The sequence below is a fragment of the Sorghum bicolor genome, chromosome 4 (assembly GCF_000003195.3).
Source record: "Sorghum bicolor cultivar BTx623 chromosome 4, Sorghum_bicolor_NCBIv3, whole genome shotgun sequence".
Classification (NCBI taxonomy): domain Eukaryota; kingdom Viridiplantae; phylum Streptophyta; class Magnoliopsida; order Poales; family Poaceae; genus Sorghum; species Sorghum bicolor.
Genome location: NC_012873.2, coordinates 49,900,498 through 49,919,338, shown reverse-complemented (window position 1 = coordinate 49,919,338; position 18,841 = coordinate 49,900,498). Strand labels below are relative to the sequence as shown.

The 18,841-nt window shown below is 41.9% G+C and overlaps 1 protein-coding gene and 1 long non-coding RNA gene across 5 annotated transcripts; one reads left to right on the top strand and one right to left on the bottom strand.

Moving 5' to 3' along the window:
• Nucleotides 506–3,481, top strand: LOC8056794. 3 transcript variants are annotated; one of them, XR_002452038.1, is made up of 10 exons: nt 506–676; nt 1,167–1,246; nt 1,335–1,396; nt 1,501–1,570; nt 1,641–1,696; nt 1,943–2,282; nt 2,359–2,425; nt 2,529–2,612; nt 2,788–3,048; nt 3,129–3,481. It is a non-coding gene; the product is annotated as an uncharacterized LOC8056794 (long non-coding RNA). The 3 variants fall into 3 exon arrangements; XR_002452037.1 differs by having other exon boundaries at nt 508–676; nt 1,167–1,241; nt 1,654–1,696; XR_002452036.1 differs by having other exon boundaries at nt 508–676; nt 1,654–1,696.
• On the bottom strand, nt 4,626–12,676 carry LOC8059589 (probable U3 small nucleolar RNA-associated protein 7). 2 transcript variants are annotated; one of them, XM_021459998.1, is made up of 8 exons: nt 12,356–12,676; nt 12,178–12,246; nt 11,949–12,038; nt 10,877–11,009; nt 10,422–10,540; nt 7,260–7,327; nt 6,583–6,631; nt 4,626–5,966 (listed from the first exon to the last, which is right to left on the bottom strand). In XM_021459998.1, exons 1-8 carry the CDS (start codon nt 12,383–12,385, stop codon nt 4,944–4,946), a joined length of 1,581 nt encoding a protein of 526 aa, XP_021315673.1. In that variant the 5' UTR covers nt 12,386–12,676; the 3' UTR covers nt 4,626–4,943. The 2 variants fall into 2 exon arrangements, with proteins under 2 accessions (XP_021315673.1, XP_002452164.1); XM_002452119.2 differs by having other exon boundaries at nt 12,178–12,243.

The following is an 18,841-nucleotide window of genomic DNA, read 5'->3' as shown; positions in this document are numbered from 1 at the left end:
ATCGTGACACGAGATCGTGTGAGACTTCTCTGTATAAATGACTTATCGGTCACCACAAAAACACATATATTCCAGTTAGGGGTTTCCATCTTTTGATTGTTGTGCCATCATATTAGTTTCTCCTTCACCTATGCTACTTTTTAGATTGATAATATTATTAGGTTCAATTAGTATGTTTGAGTTTTACATGTTACTCCCTCTATTCTAAATTATAAAGTTATAATAAGGAGTTCTAACTTTTTAATATATAATTTTTATTACACACATAGATATATAATAAATGTTGGCCCTGTTCGCTCGAGCTTATCTTCCGAATCTGCTAGACATTCAATAAATTTTTTTTCTTACAATAATTCAGCGAATAGTACTTTTAACCATATCTTTTCAGCCAAATAAAGAAAAATTATGATTTTATAATTTATAATGGAGAGAGTAATATCTATATTTATAATGAAAATTGCTTAAGCTACTGCGTGCCTAACTGCCTATGCAATCAAACAGCCACTGCGGTCTGACCGTCTGCCTGTTCTTCCAATTCCACCGCTGCTAACCGGGCCCTAGGCCCTCGCCCAACCCCATCCCCCAAACCCGACTGGCGACAGCCGCTGCCGCCCTAGGCCCTACTCCAGGTACCCCGGTCTTCTTCGGGCCCTTCGCCGGCGACGAGCACCACCAGGTACGCCCACTCCTTTGCCTTCCCTTTGAGCACCAAACCTTGGATTCGGATCTTGTCTAACTACAAGTATATACATGTATTATGCGCACTAACTTCAATTGTTTTGCAAAACATATATCGGGTCATGTGTACATCCATGTGGCCATGTCCTCTACTGGGTCCGCCCCTGCTTGCCACATTTGCTACCATCTGGGTTCTTAGAAACAGTTGGATACTATAGCTTCGATGGAGATATGTTCTTGCTAGCTATTCTGTGGAGATTCAGTTAGTGCACATTCTCATATGGCGGAGTACATTGCAAGAAATTCCACATAATCTTAGAGAATATTGACAGATGACCAATTTTTTAAAATATGGCTTTGCATTTAAAGACATTATTAAGAAACTCTTAAAGTTGAATTTGGACTAGATGTGCACTTATTTAGTTAATTTATCAATACTTGTTTGGCAGATGTACATTCCCCTTTACCCTTTTGTTTCATTCTTTCAGGTATTCCAGTTGGTCTTATGGAGAACAATGATGCAGACAAGAAAGAGACTGATGAATCCACTCCGCAGCGTCGCTGTAAAGTCAGAAAGTCCTTAGTTGTATATCATGTTGATGCATGAGTTGATGATGTCTGCTGCTTACCTTTTCTTTTCATTCTTTTTATTGCAGCCTAAAGTTAAATTTGCACCCAAAGTTCTTCCTAAGAAAATGCCAAAAATCATCCCTAAAAGGTAAATCAATCTATTATTTATTGTCGTCATATGTTCTCAAGTCAAGAACTGACATTTAGGTTAGTACGTTATATGTGGAATGAAAGTTATGGTGTGTTCTTTAGGGAACCACATGAGGAGAACAAGGTTTTGACAATTGATAAGAAAGTGATGACTGGAATTGGTAGCTTCCAGGTACTTAAATGTCTAGTTTTTTTTTCCATATATATGTTTTGCTTTGGTAGCACATACATACAATTCCTAGTTTCACATGGCAGATAACTGATAACCCCAGAAGTGGAGCTAAGGCTGAGAAACAAGGTGATTATATTTCAATCCTGTGTTCATTATAACAATCTTCTTAACCTAGTAAGTTTGATCTCATACTCAATATGCCTATATCCTGTGGGAATTAAGTTGATTAGCTCATCATTCAACGTGAGCTGCTGCCAGAATGAACTTCCTTAAATTCGAAAAGCACAACCTAGTTTTATCAGTTGTAGCATAGGATGCTACTTGACAACTTGTGTCACAACATAATGCCTCAATGCTTGCACCTTGACACAGGAACCCCTGTCAGGTTTCATTTGGACGAGCAGACCCTTCAGTTCCAAGGACTTTCCCCACTCCAAGAAGCACTTCAACAGGCATTAGTTTCATTTTTAATTTCACCTTCACTTCATACTCACAAATTAGTTTCATGTGTCTGGCAAATTAGCAAAGAAAGTTATACTTTGTCATTAGTATAATCTTTGACATATATGATATACCTTTACTATATCTACTTTTATTCTTAAGTACTGTGCAATTGTTAACTGAAAAGATAGTTATAGAGTTTGTTCCATGTGTATTCACTATTTAGGTTCAACTGCTGTAAAAATTACTCAAGGAGCATGACGAACCATGGGTACGTATGTACATTAAAAACACAAACATGGACATTCTTTTGTCATTGATTTGATATATGTTAGTAATTTCTGCAGGATTACAATAAATGTACCAATTATCCTGTTACTCTACCACTGAGATGGCCCAACTCTGGAGATACAGGTTCTCTTGTTCCTGTTTCTTACTTTCTTCTGTGTTTGGCAGCGTTATGCTCACTAGGTCACACTGTCTGGTACTCATTAGCTTCCCACTACATGTATGACAGAGTCTTGACGAAGAGGAATTCAGCCGTTCTTTGAGCAAAGCCCAAGATGGTGAACTGACCGCAGCTGAAGAACTTGGACTGATGGTATGTATACCATATTGCATGGTTCCAACACCGTAAAATCAGTTTGTTGTGTTTCAAATAAAATCAAAACACTCATGTTAATCGGACTGCCCTGATTTCGTATTCTGTCTTGTACATACAACTTTCTGTCTTAGCTTTTATCTTAACTTAATTTTTTATTTTCTTACGCTGACAGGAAAGGGTGGATATGCCACATTTGCTCTTCTTCCAGTTTCCTACTTCTCTTCCTTTACCAAGGGAAACTGACCCAGCTGCTGAAACAGAGACAAACACCATTGTGAATGGGAATGTGAAATCCATGGGGAACTATAGGAAGAGGATGCTTGACTCAGGCAATGCCTGTAATCTGAAAGAGCTGTCAGGTGGTCTCATGGGAAAGATACTCATATACAAGAGTGGTAAAGTGAAGATGAAGCTCGGTGATGTGCTCTTTGATGTAAGTAATCGGTAACTTCTGCAAGGTACATTTTCTTTCTTTCATGATCCTGCTGTACTCAAAATTGACAAATTGTACAGGTTGCTGCTGGCTCCAATTGCATGTTTGTTCAAGAGGTTGTACCGATTGATACTCGTATACTTTTTGCTGTAGCATTGGGGAGCTTGGAAAACGTGCAGTTGTAACACCTGATATCGACTATTTGTCAGGTTCTATTGAGAAGATGTAGCCTGTGGTTAGGCATAAGTGGGTATATAGTTTGGTTGGTTGGGGGCTCCTTCTGGTATTACAGAGCGATATTGCTAGGTTCAATCCGGAGTACTTCAGACAGAGTTGGTCATTGTTATTGCTACTGTTTTGCAGTGAGCACTATGAAGTTGCAAATCTGCAACAGGAAAGCTAACGAAATCAATACTGATTTCAGATGTCCAAACACTTGACTGATGTCAGGAGTTAACGGGCAGCTACCGGAACAGGCAGGCTAGTGCATGCTGTTTTGGTTCATTTCATGAACGAAGGGAAACATGGTTGATGGAAATTGCTGCGCATAAAGACGGGCGATATTCTCGCGATTTCATGTGGAAGGGCACAGGGATGTATACAGGCTGCTTAAACCATGCATGTCATTTGACCCCTAAAGCCTTGTTTTTGAAAAGATTGCTCGAAAATGTAAAGTTGGTATTAGCTACTACCCTAGTAGCATAACGGTAGTGCATGCATTAGAGCAAATTCAAGAGATTAGCTAAAAAAACTTATCAAATTTATTGATTCAGGTATTCTCTAAATTAAGTCTTAAATAGAAAAGCTAAATTAGTCCAACACACTATGTAAAAATTGACTCCATATTCATACCTACCACCAAGACTTTGCGAATCCATCGCATTGAGGATGTCGAATCAACTACACCTTCAGCAATCAGCACTGCTTAGAACTCAAGCATCAACAATAAACCAAATTTTAGTGAAACGAACAGAGAAAAAAATTGTTAATAAAAGGATTAAAAAGTTGATTTCAATATTAACTGTATAGTATCTATATGTATTCTTAGATTAATTGTTAATCAAAAATTAAAAAGTTTGAATCTTGAGTTGCACGTGCCTTAAAAAGGGGAAGAACAAAGAATAGATGGACTAATAACGAAAAGAAAAGTGGCTAGACCACTCCACTTGTTGATTTGTACTCGGCCGATTTCCGCAAATATCTTCAGTTGAGACTTGAGATCCTGCTGGCATACGTTCCACGCTTCCTCAGTCAAACAACGTTACTGCAATTTTGGTCTTGTTTAGTTCCCAAAAAAAATTTCAAAATTTTTTAGATTTTTCGTCACATCGAATCTTGCAGCACATGCATAAAGCATTAAATATAAATATAAATAAAAACTAATTATACAGTTTACCTATAATTTGTGAGATAAATCTTTTGAGTCTAGTTAGTTCATGATTGAACAATATTTGTCAAATACAAACGAAAGTGTTACAGTGACCATTTTAAAAAAAATTTGGAACTAAACAAGGCCATGTACAAGCAACGCCTTTGCCACATGGATACCGCAGACAAACCAAAGCTCAAGCGTAATGGGCAGTAGCGAATCAGTGCTTCTGGTTCAAAGTTCTGATTCTTCGGTGCTTGACCACAAAGGCACGTAGCCACTACTCAGAGTGCCTTTTAAGACTTTAGATGATCCACAATAAACTCTACGAGAACCAAGGGTAAAAAAGGAAAAAAAAATCAGCTGACACGGCCATGCTCACTGGAATACCAAAAGTTCAGAACAAAAATTTCGGCTCATGCAGCACCGTTTCCTAACGGGGGAATTTTACATACTTGGCAGTTAAATCATAAAGACTCACTAGCGACGCATAACGAATGTGAAATCCCAACAGTGTTAACTATGATCATGACTGTGGTTTCTTGGCAAACCGCTGCAAGGCTTTTGGGAGTTCGACCTCTTCGCCTATCCGCTGCTTCTTGTCAGGACGTCCATTGATCTCCTCGGATTGCTCCAGGAAGGGCCTCTTGGCTTTGAAAACATCTTCCTCTTTCTTCTTGGCCCGCTTGCTGGGTTTGCTCCTACCCTTGGTCTTCTTCTTGCGCTCAATGTTCTTGGCAGCTTCAATGGCATCATCCATCTCTTCCTCAATCTCTTTCTTGGTCTTCTTCTCTTTCTTCTTTGGAGCTCTTACAGTGGCTATCATGTTTGGGTTGAGCATGATAGTCTCCGGCGGGAGTTTATCAAGGAGAGCATGTACCTCCTTCTCACGTTTCTGCTTGGTAGTTTCCATGGGGTTGTCAACAAAGGTATCAAAGTTCGGCTCACCAGAACCTGGAACAAGTATGGAAGAAAAGCCCATCGAGTGCCCAATTCCCAGAATATCTTCATAGGGGCGGAACAAAACCTTCCCAACCTGATAGCCCTTCAATATTCTGTGCTTCATGTAAAGCTTATAATCATGCCCACCAAAATCCCTGTATATCTCTACCTGAGATCCATTGCTGCAGGCCAACAGCCCCTTCTGGCTAAAATCCAAGGACTGAGCACGCTGTGGGTAAGAGCGCACAACCTCATACTTCCTCAGGTCCCAGATCTTTATCTTCCTGTCAACACCTGCTGTTGCCATAAGATGGCCGCCCCTGTCAAATGCAACAGCAGTCACTGGGCCATGATGGCACAGCATAGTAACAAGGGGTTTCACACTGGTTGGTTTCCACATGGTAACTTTGCCACCAGCATGCCCAAGACCAATGACAGCATTGTAAGGATTGGCCCGCATAACATCGGTACGCCCCAGACCTGTCCTGTAATTTGCAACCATTTCACCAGTGCTCACATCTTGGTAGTGGAGCTGCCCAAAGCTGTTTATCGATGCCAAGAGGAATTGTTTAGACAGAAATTGGAGTTTCAATGCTTTTCCATGTTCCTGCCAACATAGAAGCAATCAGACTCACAAAAGGAAACATCTTTACAGAGTTTAGAATGATACCACATCTATCATCGATGCAATGAGGACAGGCTGAGACCGATAAACATCTCTAAAAATCTATGTTGCTAAACTGTTGCCATGCTCATCAGCGCACAGTATTATATTCCAAAGAAATTCCTAATAAGTTCATTTGGAGGCCCAGTGGGATTTAAAAGGAAAATAAAAAAGATACTGAATTGATCAAGTGACAGATGATCTCCTGGATGCAAGGCATTTGATGACTGAACTGTGAAGTATGTGCTCATTTATTGTCTACCGTAGGCAAACTTTTATTTTCAGTATTGTGGAAAATTAGCCAATGGAACTGTAAGTTATGTGTTCTTGGAAAATACCAATGTTATATTGAGACTCAGTCACATGTAGCTGAGATCCACTTTCAGTTTGACATATAGTGCAGTTTTCATGAATGCAAATAAGACAAATATGATTATATTATCGAATATTTTCTTCTATAATTTTCCTATAAGCATGTGAAAACAAACTTGAACAGTAATATCGTCACAGAAATATCACTACTCTTATATTCACCAAAAGATATTTCCATCATGCTTACCTTCAGACAATGAATTTCTGTACCATGTCGATTATATATGTAGGGGTACCTGTTTGAAAAATATTTCATGAGTAACTATGAAATGTTAATAGTAGACAGGAAACAGAAACCAACAGCCATATTCAACTTCCTAGAACAATAAAGCACCAGCTACAACCATATACAATTTTGCTTGATCTAACCTAGTACAAACATTTCAAATTCTAGAATAATTCAATGGCTTAGTAAAGCAATGACGAACAGTTCCAGACAAGCAATTCAGATCAGTCAGAGCAGCCCAGGCCTCAAATGGCAATTCTCATCTGTTTCTACCTCACATCATCAAGATTCAGATTATGAAGTTCAAAAAGAAAAATCAGATTATGTACTCAATGGGCTGCCAGAAATAGGCTTATTGCTCACAAAAATGAAGGTTGCTGAAATAATGACTTCAGGATATTTCTGAGGAATATACATCAACCATTTCGAAATAATTTTATGACCTAGTTGATCAATAGGTTTCACAACAATTTGGTATATGTTCTCATTTGGGACCCTGAACAGCGATTTCTGTGAATTTTAATACTCCTTTATTTCATATTTTCAGGCCAACAGTTAATACTTAATACATGTTATAAATATTTTATAAGCAATGATGACATAGTACACAGTTCCAGCAAAGTAAAAAAAAAAATTACTTTTTTTGAGCGACTGCATACAACTGCTCATTGTGTAAGAATGTCACATCGCGAACAGTTTCCCTCACCTAAAGAAATAAAATCAGATCAGATAAATGTATTATCCATGAAGCGCATGAAAAGAAATAAGAGATGCTAATTGCGATTACTCATTATTAAAACTGTGAAAGTGGCCAAAAATGGATGGTGCTGGCAATATTTCAACAGAAATTGAAAGATACATCAGCATTAGTGCAGGACCATCGAACATTGATCAAAATAATGGAGTTCATCTTAGTAAACATGGATCATAAACACAATGGAAAGGACAGGAATAGTCTCCTACTGTTCTAAGAAACTGACAAGCCTGGACTAGGCCTGGACTATAATAATCAAACTTGGTTCACGTGTAGCTGCCACCATTCAAAGCATATGAAATGGGGAAAAAAATAATCAGTGTAGAACTTGCACCTTGATAGCTGTTTAAAGTTGCCCACGTAATATTTTAAAAGTGTTCATGCAAACCCTAACAGACATGATCGAATGTGTGGCAAAGGGGAGGTTGACCAATATATGACTCAGCCTCCATATATGCCCATTCGTAAACCCCCCCCCCCCCCCCCCTTCCTGGAGGTTAAACGGAATTAAGTGTTTTTTTCTTTTTTTTCTGGGGTGCTTGAGTGCATCTCTAATTTAGCCCATCCTTAATAACAATAGACCCATGAGTGGCCCAAGCCCATTAAAGACCCTACACCCAAACCGCATGCCCTCCCATCCTATTCTCCTCATGTCTATCGAAAGCACACATCGCCCTCCGGTGCTGCACTTCTTTCCTCTTTTCTCGTCCCAGCGCCACACGCTTGCACCGAACTGCCAGCTGCAATTTGCATACCATAAGGTCTTGCATCACAGGCCTCGGGTGGCCAGGCCTTGTGATAGCATGAGTCAGTGGGGGCTTGGGGTTGTGCTGTGTTGTGCCGGCAGCGACACAAGAAGCTCAAACTCGAGTTTCCTCTCACAGTCAGTAGCAACGCAAGAAGATGTGATGACGACGCCTGCAGCGCAAGAACTTTGCACAGGAGATTTTCCCCCTTTGATAACCTTAGCCGCAAACCCCTTCCCTAATCTACCTCACTGCACTTTCATGCTACCACGTTTCTTTTTTCGAGCTCACCCACCTGCCCACCCATGCCCATGCCAGCCTGGCTCGCTCCCGATTTTCCTGGCTTCTATGCCACTTACCTGCTAGGCTGCATTTAATCAGACACCTGTGGCCTAGGTGATGCACCAGGGTTCAGCCTTGCGCTTAAGCATACCTGCCTAAGTGAGTGTTTAATTGCGCTTTTTCTGAACACTGTGTGCAAGTTAGGCCAGCAAGTCTGATTTTGGCATGTAGAGGATGGCAAAAAGAAGTTCCAACAAATTTGAGTAACTTTCAAGATCCTCGCTCTGGTTGCAACCATCTCACAAGTTCTTACGTATATACCTTTTTTTGTGTGTGATTACACAGTACAATGCAAATGTTCTAATGTATATGCCTAATTGCCTATATGGTGCAATTTACTCCAATACATCTTCCTCGCCATTCTTCATTGAGGATAGCATAAAATAGCCATTTCTAGCATAATTTTATCTTTCACTCCTACTACTCATTGTTCTTCTCTAGCATATGGTTCCTCTATACTTAAAGAAAACAACACCAGTGTAGCAGAATTAGGAAACTTTTCCCATAAATAATTTTATTTTAATGAATAATTGTAGACCTGGGTGCTACTTCTATGAAATTGCAAAACTAGCAGCCTGCTGGCAGTGCAGAGGCAAATAGGCCGCCTATCGGCTCTCCAATTGCCGATAGGCCTGTGTGGCAGCCAACTGTGGTCATTCAAGTCAGCATGTTGGCCAGGAGCAGACTCCTATCGACAATCCATGGGCCGACAGACAGCCTGGAGCAGACTCCTATCAACAATCCATGTGCCAATAGCTCCCATTGGCTCTCTAGTTGCCGACATGTAATGCAAATTCATTTTCCCTTTACTTCTTTCTCTTATAGATCCAAAATAAAGAACCTCGGGACCTCCAAAAATCATGCAACTTTCCCATAGATACTAAAAATCAAGTGATCCACTTTCCAAGGATCTGGCATCATAACATTTGTAGTTTTGAAATTAAAATTCTTCCCAAAATGCTGCATGCATTCATTTTCCCTTTTTTAATTATGACTTCTCTTATAGATCCAAAATAAAGGAGGGGGACCTCCAAAATGCATGTAAGTTTCCAAATAGATGCTAAAAATCAAGCATGATCCATTTTGCTAAGAGCTGGCATCATAACATTTGTAGTTTTGAAATTAGAATCTCTTCCCAAAATCCTATATTTCAGTTTTTTGGTTAAAATGTTTGGCTCTAAAATGGTATCCAAAAAAATACAAGAAAAATCATCCAAATCCATGGTTTAAAAATTAGTATTGCCATATAATTTCACAGTATATGTGTGTTCAGGTGAAATCCAAAGTTCCTTAACAAAACAAATGCTCAAAATTAGATGGTAGATACTAAATTAAATAACAAAGTTCCATAACAAAGCATGTATGCAAAAAAAACATGACAAAATACTAATTTTTAAACCATGATAAATTATTTTCCAATTTTTTGCAAGCCATTTTAGGGCCAGACAACTTAACCAAAAACTCAAATATAACATTCTGAGAATAATTTAATTTAAAATATACAAAAGCTATGATACCAGATCTAAGCAAAACGGACTTTTCTTGTTTTTGTTATCCAATTAAAAATTACATGATTTTTAGAGGTGCCAAGGTTTTATGTTTTGAATTGACAAAAGAAAATAAAGAAAGAGATCTAATCAGCAACTAGGATGCTGATAAGTCCTATTGGCAATTGTAGGGCCGACAAGTCCTACACCAGGCCGTTAGCTGACATGTAGTCTTCTTATCGGCAATTAGAAGGCCAATATGCATGTATCGACCTGTGAAGGGCCGATAACTCACCTGTTGGCTGCCCAAGCCGACAGGCTACTAGATCTACAATTTTTAGAATTTACCATCTACTAGTTTTGCAATTTTCTATTGAAATAATATTATTTAAAAAAAAGTAGAATTAGAACCTGGCATAAACAAGGGTAAACCCATGTGGACGGAAATACTTCAATAGTAAAAGAACTTACCTCAAACTCCTTGATAAGATCCATATGCAACATATCCATCATTGCAAGATGGCCTTTTCGTCCGCCTACTAGCATGTAGCGGCCATTTGGTGTGTATCCTATATTATAAGGACCGAGCACTGCACAATACAAGGGTCAGTCAGACCCCATAGTACCCAGTGATCACATATTCAGAAAAGTTAATAGTGAGGTAGACTAACAAAGTTGAATGTGAAAATTTTCTGGATCAAACAAAATTGGCACTGGACATGAATGTGGGATTCGGTACAGTATCATGTATGAAACTATAAATATCAGCAAAAAGGGCCTTTTTTAGATATTTTTTACTCTAATAAAGGATCATATAGAATCAACAAGGTTGTTATTATCAAACAGTTAACGGTTGGTTTTGGTAAGAGCGACAGATAAGTTATGTTGACAGAAATTCTAACACTAACATTGACTAACAGATTTACCAGGTAAGATCATATCAAATGGTTTTCTTGAACTCAAAAGATCCACTTCCGTCAATATATCCCTTTGTGAAAATCTATATGTCTTCTCCAAATGATCAGGCTCTAAAATACCTCCATCATTCGGCATAAGCCACTGCAAAATGGAGTAACGGAAATCAGACAAGGACATATCTTTGAAATTAATAACAATTTTTTTAACTCAAACAGGCAGGAGAGCTGTCTGTTATTTCATTAAAGAGGAAATTAACAGCAGCTAGTTCAAGAGTATAACCATCAAGAACAAAGGTCATGAGAAAAGTGAGTCAAACTAAGAAATCTAATAGATAAACATATTTAAGCTATGCAAGGTAGCCCCTCATACTGTCTTCAAAAAGGTAGGCATGCCCTTTCACAAACAGCTACTTCCTCTTATCACAAATAACGTCCATCTAGGTTTGTCTTTAAGTCAAACTTTTTTTATTTTCAACTATCAATATCTAAAATATTTATTTAGATATATAGGACTAGATTGGCATTACTAGATTTATTATGAATACTACTTTCATAATGATACCTCTATTTAAGATAATATCTTTTATAATATTGCTAATCAAAGTGTTATATTAGAGACCACGTCAATGTCCAAGTTCTGCTCAGAGGAAGAATTAGGAGCTCATCTAATCTAAGATAACAAAGCTCTGCTCCAAAGCATCTAAGCAAGCATGTTTCAACTCAGCAATAGTACTTTTATAGCAAGCCAATATGCATAAAAAATTTACATACAGATCTTCCTGAGGCTCTGTCCTTTTTGACAGTAATAATGTTATAGCGACTCATATAATGCTTCAAATGCTAACCCTCTATGTGCAAATACTCAGCTCATCCAAACTGGATTCCCTTGAAGTCAAAACAGCTAAACAGCTATTGCGTGGTACAAACATACATAAACAATAACCAATCACAAGTTTTTAATATCAGATTCTCTTGTTTCATCCACCTAATGTTCACAACTACACCTAAGATTTCTAGTGAGACACCAACTTGCATATTTTGCGATCCAAATCCACAACAATGCAATGAAAAGAGAGCTGACCTTTTCGGCCTTTGCAGCAGCTTTTGCAGATTGGCCATATAGCTTTTCTTTTACACTGAGCTGCCCTTTCAACTTCTTGTCCCCCAGCGCCTACAAAGCCATTCCACACCAAACTAGTCAATGTGCAGTTTCAAGAGAAAATGACAGTAGCATAGCTGGCTAGCATAAAGTATAGAAGTAGAATGATTAACACTTGCAACTTGTTTGCAAGAGCACAATAATGGATTACCTTCAAGTCAGCACCCTGACCCCGCGAATACTTGGCCACCTTCACCTCCAGCTCGTGCTGAGCTTCCTGCTGGATGATAAAGAGGACCATGAGATAACCGCATGAACCGTGAGCAAAAACAAGCAAATCTCTTAGAAAACTTTTTTAAAAAATGAAGAAAATCGAGCAGCAAAATTACCTTCTCGGCATCCACCCGCGCCGGCGCCATGACGAAGCCGCACCACAGAGACGGCGGAAGGCCGGCAGTGGGGCGGAGCGAATACGCCCAGTGAGGCAAGGGCCGAAGGAAACGAATTGGGGGGAGGGGGTGGACTGTCTCACAGGAGGTGCCCGGTGGAAACGGGGTCGACCCGACGAGTCCCAAGCGACGGCCGACGGTGTCGAGGGAGCCGCCAAGCGCGGCAGGTTTCCCTCTCTCTTGCCGTTGCCGTGGCAGGGCGGCGGGCGGCGGGCGGCGGCTTTGTGTGGTTTCGACCTAACGGGCTGCCGGGCTGAGTGTGCGCTTGGTTGGTGCTTTGCATTCTACAGCCCAACAAGAGGAAAGGACTCGTTTTTTAATTTTTTAATAACATTTTTATTACTTGATATTTAAAATGTAAGCTAAAATACTCCCTCCGTCGTTAATTAATGTTTTACCTCCGTCCTTAAATAATTTTTAGGGTTTAAAATTTATCCCAAAATAAAAAACATTCTATACATGGAACACTGTCTCCTAATACGAAAACCAATCAGGGAGCGTATCTTGTGGAAACCACAATCTTTATGAAAACCAATGCAAACCACAGCAAAAAAGTCATCTAAATTCACCAATAAAAATCACACGCGTAGATAATGTGATGATACATAACCTTGTAAAATATCTTGTCCAAAATCGAATTCGTTTATGAGATATAAAAATAATAATTTTCTAACAAATCTTGTGGACAGCTTTTCTAGCTTGAAATTTGTTATTTTTATATCTCACAAATGAATTCGAATTTGAAAAGATATTTTATAAGATTGTGTATAATTATATCATCTATATTTGTGATTTTTTGGTGAATTTGGACAACTTTTTTGCCATCGTTTACACAGATTTTCACGAAAATTGTGGTTTCCCCTAGATATGTTCCCAACTCACCATGGATGCATGTAAACAATAATTGCCAAATCTAAAAGATATCTTTCGGTACATACACCTTGTACCATCGTCCTTAATTTGTATAAAATTTTCAAAACTTATTTATTGTGGAAGGGATGGAGTGTTTTTTCATATCTCAATGGTTTGACAGCAAAGGAGTCAGATTTTTTCAAAGTTCCGCTAGGCGCTCGCCTAGGTGCGACTAGGCACAACTAGTCGCGAATCGGAGGCTCCCCGCCTCGCCTATGGGGGTAGGCGGAACCTAGGCGGCGGCGGCGCCGGTGGGGGTGGAGAGCATCCGGCCGAACTTCGGACGTGCACAGACGGCGGCGAGGCCGCGGGCGCGAGGAGGAGACAGTCGCCGGCGGGGAGGAGCAGCGCGGGCGACGACGTGCGCGGAGAGAGGGAGCAGCGGGAGAGGGCGGCGGCGGGCAGAGTCGCGACTCGCGATGTGGCTTGCGGGCAGACGGGGTCAAGGGGGCAATGCGGGATGAGAGAGTTGGGCTAAAGTGGGCCATTAAATGGGCCTTCTATTCTTTCTCCCTTCCATTACTACTACTTATCTATTGTTTTTTCTTTTTCTTTTAAATGTTTATACATGTATTAGTCACCGTCTAGCAAAACGCCTAGGAACGCCTAGGCGCGATTACTCCCGACTAGGCGCTAGGTGGAGGGTCAGCGCCTAGATTCCGCCTAGCGCCTAGCTGATCTTTGGATTTTTTATTTTATTATAAATAAATATTTCTTAGTTACTAATATCTAAAAATATTATGACATAGGTGCAATAAGCTACCGTTTGGTACAACTTCTTGACCGGCTTCAAAAGTTGTTTTGAGCCGGTCCCTTATGTAAAATGGGGTAAAAAAATGGTTTTACTCATGGATCTCTTGAAAACCTGCTCTCACATGAGTTTGGGATGAGATGGATATAAAAATAATGGTTTCACCTACACCCGATCCATGCTAATGGTCCTACTGTGTCATGATGTGAGGTTTGCCCCTAGCCTAGGAGGGCTTGTGGTCATCGGAGGCACGGCCTTAGGCCAGTCTCAGTGGGGGTTTCATCAGAATGTCATGTACATTTATTAGAGCGCCATGTCAGCAAAACTGTACTTTTTGCATGAAACGAAGAGGAGAGAGAAGGAAGTAGTTTCACCATGGTGAAACTCTGTTGGCGTTGTTTCCCACGCGGTGAAACAGGATGAAATCCCCACTGAGGACTAAATCGTTTCACCATCTTGCATGTGATCCAATCATTTTGCAGTAATTAAATGTTTTGCCCAGTCTAGGAAACATCAAGGTGAAACTCATGCATTGTGGAGGTTGTTTCATTGTTTGTTTCATTGATGCTCTGTCAGCAGATTTGTTTTGGAAACAGTGCATTGAAATAGACCATTGAGACTGGCCTTAGAGCATGTATAGTAAGGCTGATTCAGCCGGCGAGAAGGAACACCACGTCAGAACAAGCTCACGTGGAGGAGGGAGAAAATAAGAGAGAGAAGAAAGCCGCCGTTTATCTCTTCGCCGGGCTGAACGCATTGATCGAGGACAAAACGTCGGCATGCAGCCCATAGCAGGGGGAAGAGCTGGCGCTGTGCTGCCCCTCCCAAATCTCGTGTGCACACATGTACTAGGCAATAAATGTTTATATGCTAATGCAGTCAACTCATGAGTTACTCTATAATACTAGCTGGCTATATGTTACGAGCTTTATATGACATGTCACCTGTTACAGCCTTCAGCTGGCTAAATTATTAACCTTGCTCTTATCAGGACGTGGCCTCTAGGAGGGAGGGCACGATCACCAAGGAGGGGCATACAACTGTGAGCCACGACGTCAAGGAGGAATTTTTTTTTTATTTTTAGCCCATTTTTAAAACAAATTTCAATTTTAGCCGGTTTGCAAAGATTTTTCAAATCTAGGCCGTTTGGCCCCGCCACCATGCATGGCGGGGCAAAATCACTGCACCCCGCCATGCATGGTGGCGGGGTTGATGTGCCACGTGGCGCCTGGGTGGGCGGAGCCTGCTGACGTGGACCCCGCCACACGCCATGGCGGGGTACAGGGACCCCGCCACCGATCATGGCGGGTTGCAACCCCGCCGCGCATCATGGCGGGGTGCACCCTGCAGTGATAAGGCCGCGGTCTCTGTTTCAAACGCGTCCTCCCCCACACCCCGCCGCGCACGCACCCGCCGCCGCCGCGCACCTCGCCCTGCGCCCGCGCCGCCACCGCCCCAGCCCCCGCGCCCCGGCCCCAGCCCCGCTCCCGCCGCCGCGGCGCGCACCCCGCCCCGCGCCCCCGTGCCCGCAGGCCGCGTCCGCGCCCCGCCCCTTGCCAGCCCGCCGCGGCCGCGGACGTGGCCGCGCCGAGCCGCGCCTGGACGCCCCGCCGGCCGCGGGCTGGTACGGGGGTCCCCCTCGGCTGCCTTGGAGGCCGCCCGGCTCCGTGCCCCATCTCTCCGTTGAGGCCTCCGGTGAAGGTATTTTTTTAAATTAAACTATTATTATTAGCTATTTATTATTATTATTTAACAATTATTATTAGTTTTTTTAATAGTTTAACTTTTTTAGTTATTTAATATTATTAGAGTTATTAATTTAGGGTTTAGGTTAGTTAGTTATGTAGTAATTACTTAGTAAGTTAGTTAGTTAGTTGATAATTTAGGTTAGTATAGTTGATAATTTAGGTTAGTATAGTTGATAAAGTTGATAATTTAGGTTAGTATAGTTGATAATTTAGTTATTTATTATTTGGGTTAAGGGTTTAGTTTGTTAGTTATTACTTAGTAAGTACTTAGTTAGTTATTTAAAATTTAGTATATTTGATGATCGGATGTTAAATCGTTTTGTAGATGGATTACGGTGTAAGAGTTTTTTACGGAGGAAGTGTTAGGAGAGAGGATTGTCAGTTTGAGGATATGTCTGAGGATTTGGAATGGTTTGATGGTCCCCCTAGTTTTAGTGATCTATGTGAGCGTTTGAGTTTGAAGTTTGGCGATTCTTTCACACTAAAGGGTAGGTTTGATGTTGGAAAGAATAGGGCACACTATGTGATGATGGAGTTGTGCAACCAAGCTGAGTGGTCCCGATACAATAAGGTCATCCAAGGTTCGAATGTAGGCATGGCTGAGTTGGTGTTGGAGACTGTTGAGAATGAGGAGCCGTCCTTCGACGACGGTGGTGATTGTGGTGTGCAGGTCCAACAAACTATGGAGAGTATGGACTTGGATGGTAATTGGACGCAGGAGCGGGTTCAATCTCCTCCAGTTGGTCAAATAAGAAATGATTTTGATGTAGACGAGTTTGAACAAGAGGAGAATGAGGCGGCAGAGGATGAAATGATTGGTGATGATGTTTGCTCTGATTCTGAGGAATCAGAAAATGAGGAAGTAGGTTCACCTGGCATGTGTGCATCGGTTCGTGGCATGCCCTCAGGAGTTCCGCTTGAGGTACTTCATGCAACGCACACTCACGGCAATTTAGCCACAGGGTATCCAGTTGATGGAGAGGAATACGAAGGATGGGGTCGGGTTCGAGTGGCGGAACCTTACGTTGCACCACCCTCTTATACATCGGCAGAGCTTACACAGCTGAGGGAGGCTGGCTTGCCCTTTACCGGTGTTCCAAATTATATGGATGTCAGCATGTCGCATATGGCGGTTTGTGACACGGGTTTGCAGATTTGTAAGGAATCATTGTACAACCATGAAAATTTAATACTCAGGAAGGGAATGCTTTTCAATACGATGTCTGAGATGAAGTTGTTCCTTCAGGACTATGCTGTGTATCATCATAGGCCGTACACGGTTCGGCATTCCGACAAGGAGGTAAAATTTCAAATAGTATGCAAGGCAGGGTTCCCGTGCACGTGGAAGTTGAATGCACGGAAACGGTCGAGTGATGGGAAGTGGAAGGTAACTTCAGTGGAGCAGCCGCACAGATGCCAGACTAACAAGGGCAAACGGTACCATCCCCAGTTGACGGCTCGGTACCTTGCTCGCCGTATATTGGGTCTTGTAGATGCGGACAACGACGTATCGGTGTCTTTCTTGCAGGAGACCATAGCCACTTTTGTTGGGTATGAGGTAACATATGGAAAGGCCTGGCGGGCAAAGCAAATTGCCCTGGCAATTCGGTGGGGTAGTTGGGAGGAAGCCTATAACAGGGTTCCACGCATTTTGTGTGCAATGCAACACTTCAACCCTGGCATGAGATGGTTCATATACACAGGAGGGTTTTATCTTTAGAACCCGTTGAGGCATATTCTGTACCGTGTGTTCTGGTATTTTGATCAGTGTAAGCGTGCATTTCAGTATTGCCGGCCAGTTGTTCTAGTTGACGGCACATTCCTCACCGGCAAATATAGAGGTACATTGATGATGGCTGCTGCTGTAGACCCTGAGAATCAAATTGTGCCACTGGCTTTTGCTTTGGCAGAGGGGGAGAACAATGATTCGTGGTCATGGTTCATGCGTCTGCTCCGTCTTCACGTCCTTGGTCCTTCTCGCACCATTTGTTTGATATCGGACCGTCACATTGGAATTCTTAATGCTGCCGGTGAACACATTGATGGGCACCCACCCCTAGTGCATCGTTGGTGCATGAGGCATTTTGCCGCTAATTTCTGGCGCCGTCAACGGAAGAAGGAGGTGGCAGACAAGTTAAAGGAACTTTGTAATAAACGTACGGAACACCAGTTTAAGGAGACAATGGCGGAACTACAGAAGATGATGAACCGAGCGGGCAAGGAATGGTTAGATCAGCAGATGGAAAATAAAGCGAAGTGGGCATTAGCATATGATGAGGGTGGGATTCGGTATGGCATAATGACAACAAACTCCTCTGAGTCTTTCAATCGTGTGTTCAAAGGCGTTCGATCTCTACCAGTGTCCGGTATTGTTGAGTTCTCTTTTAAGAAGTGCAATGAATATTTTGTTACGCGGTATGGCCTAGCCCTGAGGAATGAAGAGGAGCTTGGAAGATGGGGGAAGGCTGCACACGAATATTTGCAGGAGGCTGAGGAGTTGTCCAAGCAACAGGTTGGTGAGCCCTATGGACGAGAAAGACTTGTTTTTAGCGTACGAGCTAGAGGGGGCACAAACCTTGGCGGCGAACGATTTGGTGGGCGAACGTACCGTGTGGATCTCGAAAAAGTAGAATGCAGTTGCAACGTACCTCAGATCATGCATGCCCCTTGCTCACACATGATTACGTCTTGTCGGCTTAGAGGTTTTGACCATACAGTTGAACCATACATGTCACCCTTGTATCTCCGTGCCAACACCCTAAATGTTTGGGAGAAGAGTTTCGAGCCGTACCTTGACGAGTCGCAGTGGCCTCCATATTATGGTGAGGACTACGTGCCTTATCCGGATCTAAGAAAGGTAGGGAAGGGAAGGAGGAAGAAGAAGCGACTGAAAGGCGATATGGACAATATGAAAGGTTATGGCGATGACATGTATGGTGGCGGTGACTTCAACGAAGAACGTGCGCAGAACCTATGCAGCATTTGCAAGAAACCTGGTCATAACGCTAGATTTCA

Excerpts from the sequence above, each read along its gene's own strand:
- LOC8059589 (XM_021459998.1), bottom strand. The coding sequence starts at position 12,385 with ATGGCGCCGGCGCGGGTGGATGCCGAGAAG. Across the intron at positions 11,010-11,948 it reads CTGCTGCAAAGGCCGAAAAG|TGGCTTATGCCGAATGATGG; the intron begins GTCAGCTCTCTT and ends TCCATTTTGCAG. Across the intron at positions 10,541-10,876 it reads ATTTGATATGATCTTACCTG|TGCTCGGTCCTTATAATATA; the intron begins GTAAATCTGTTA and ends TGTATTGTGCAG.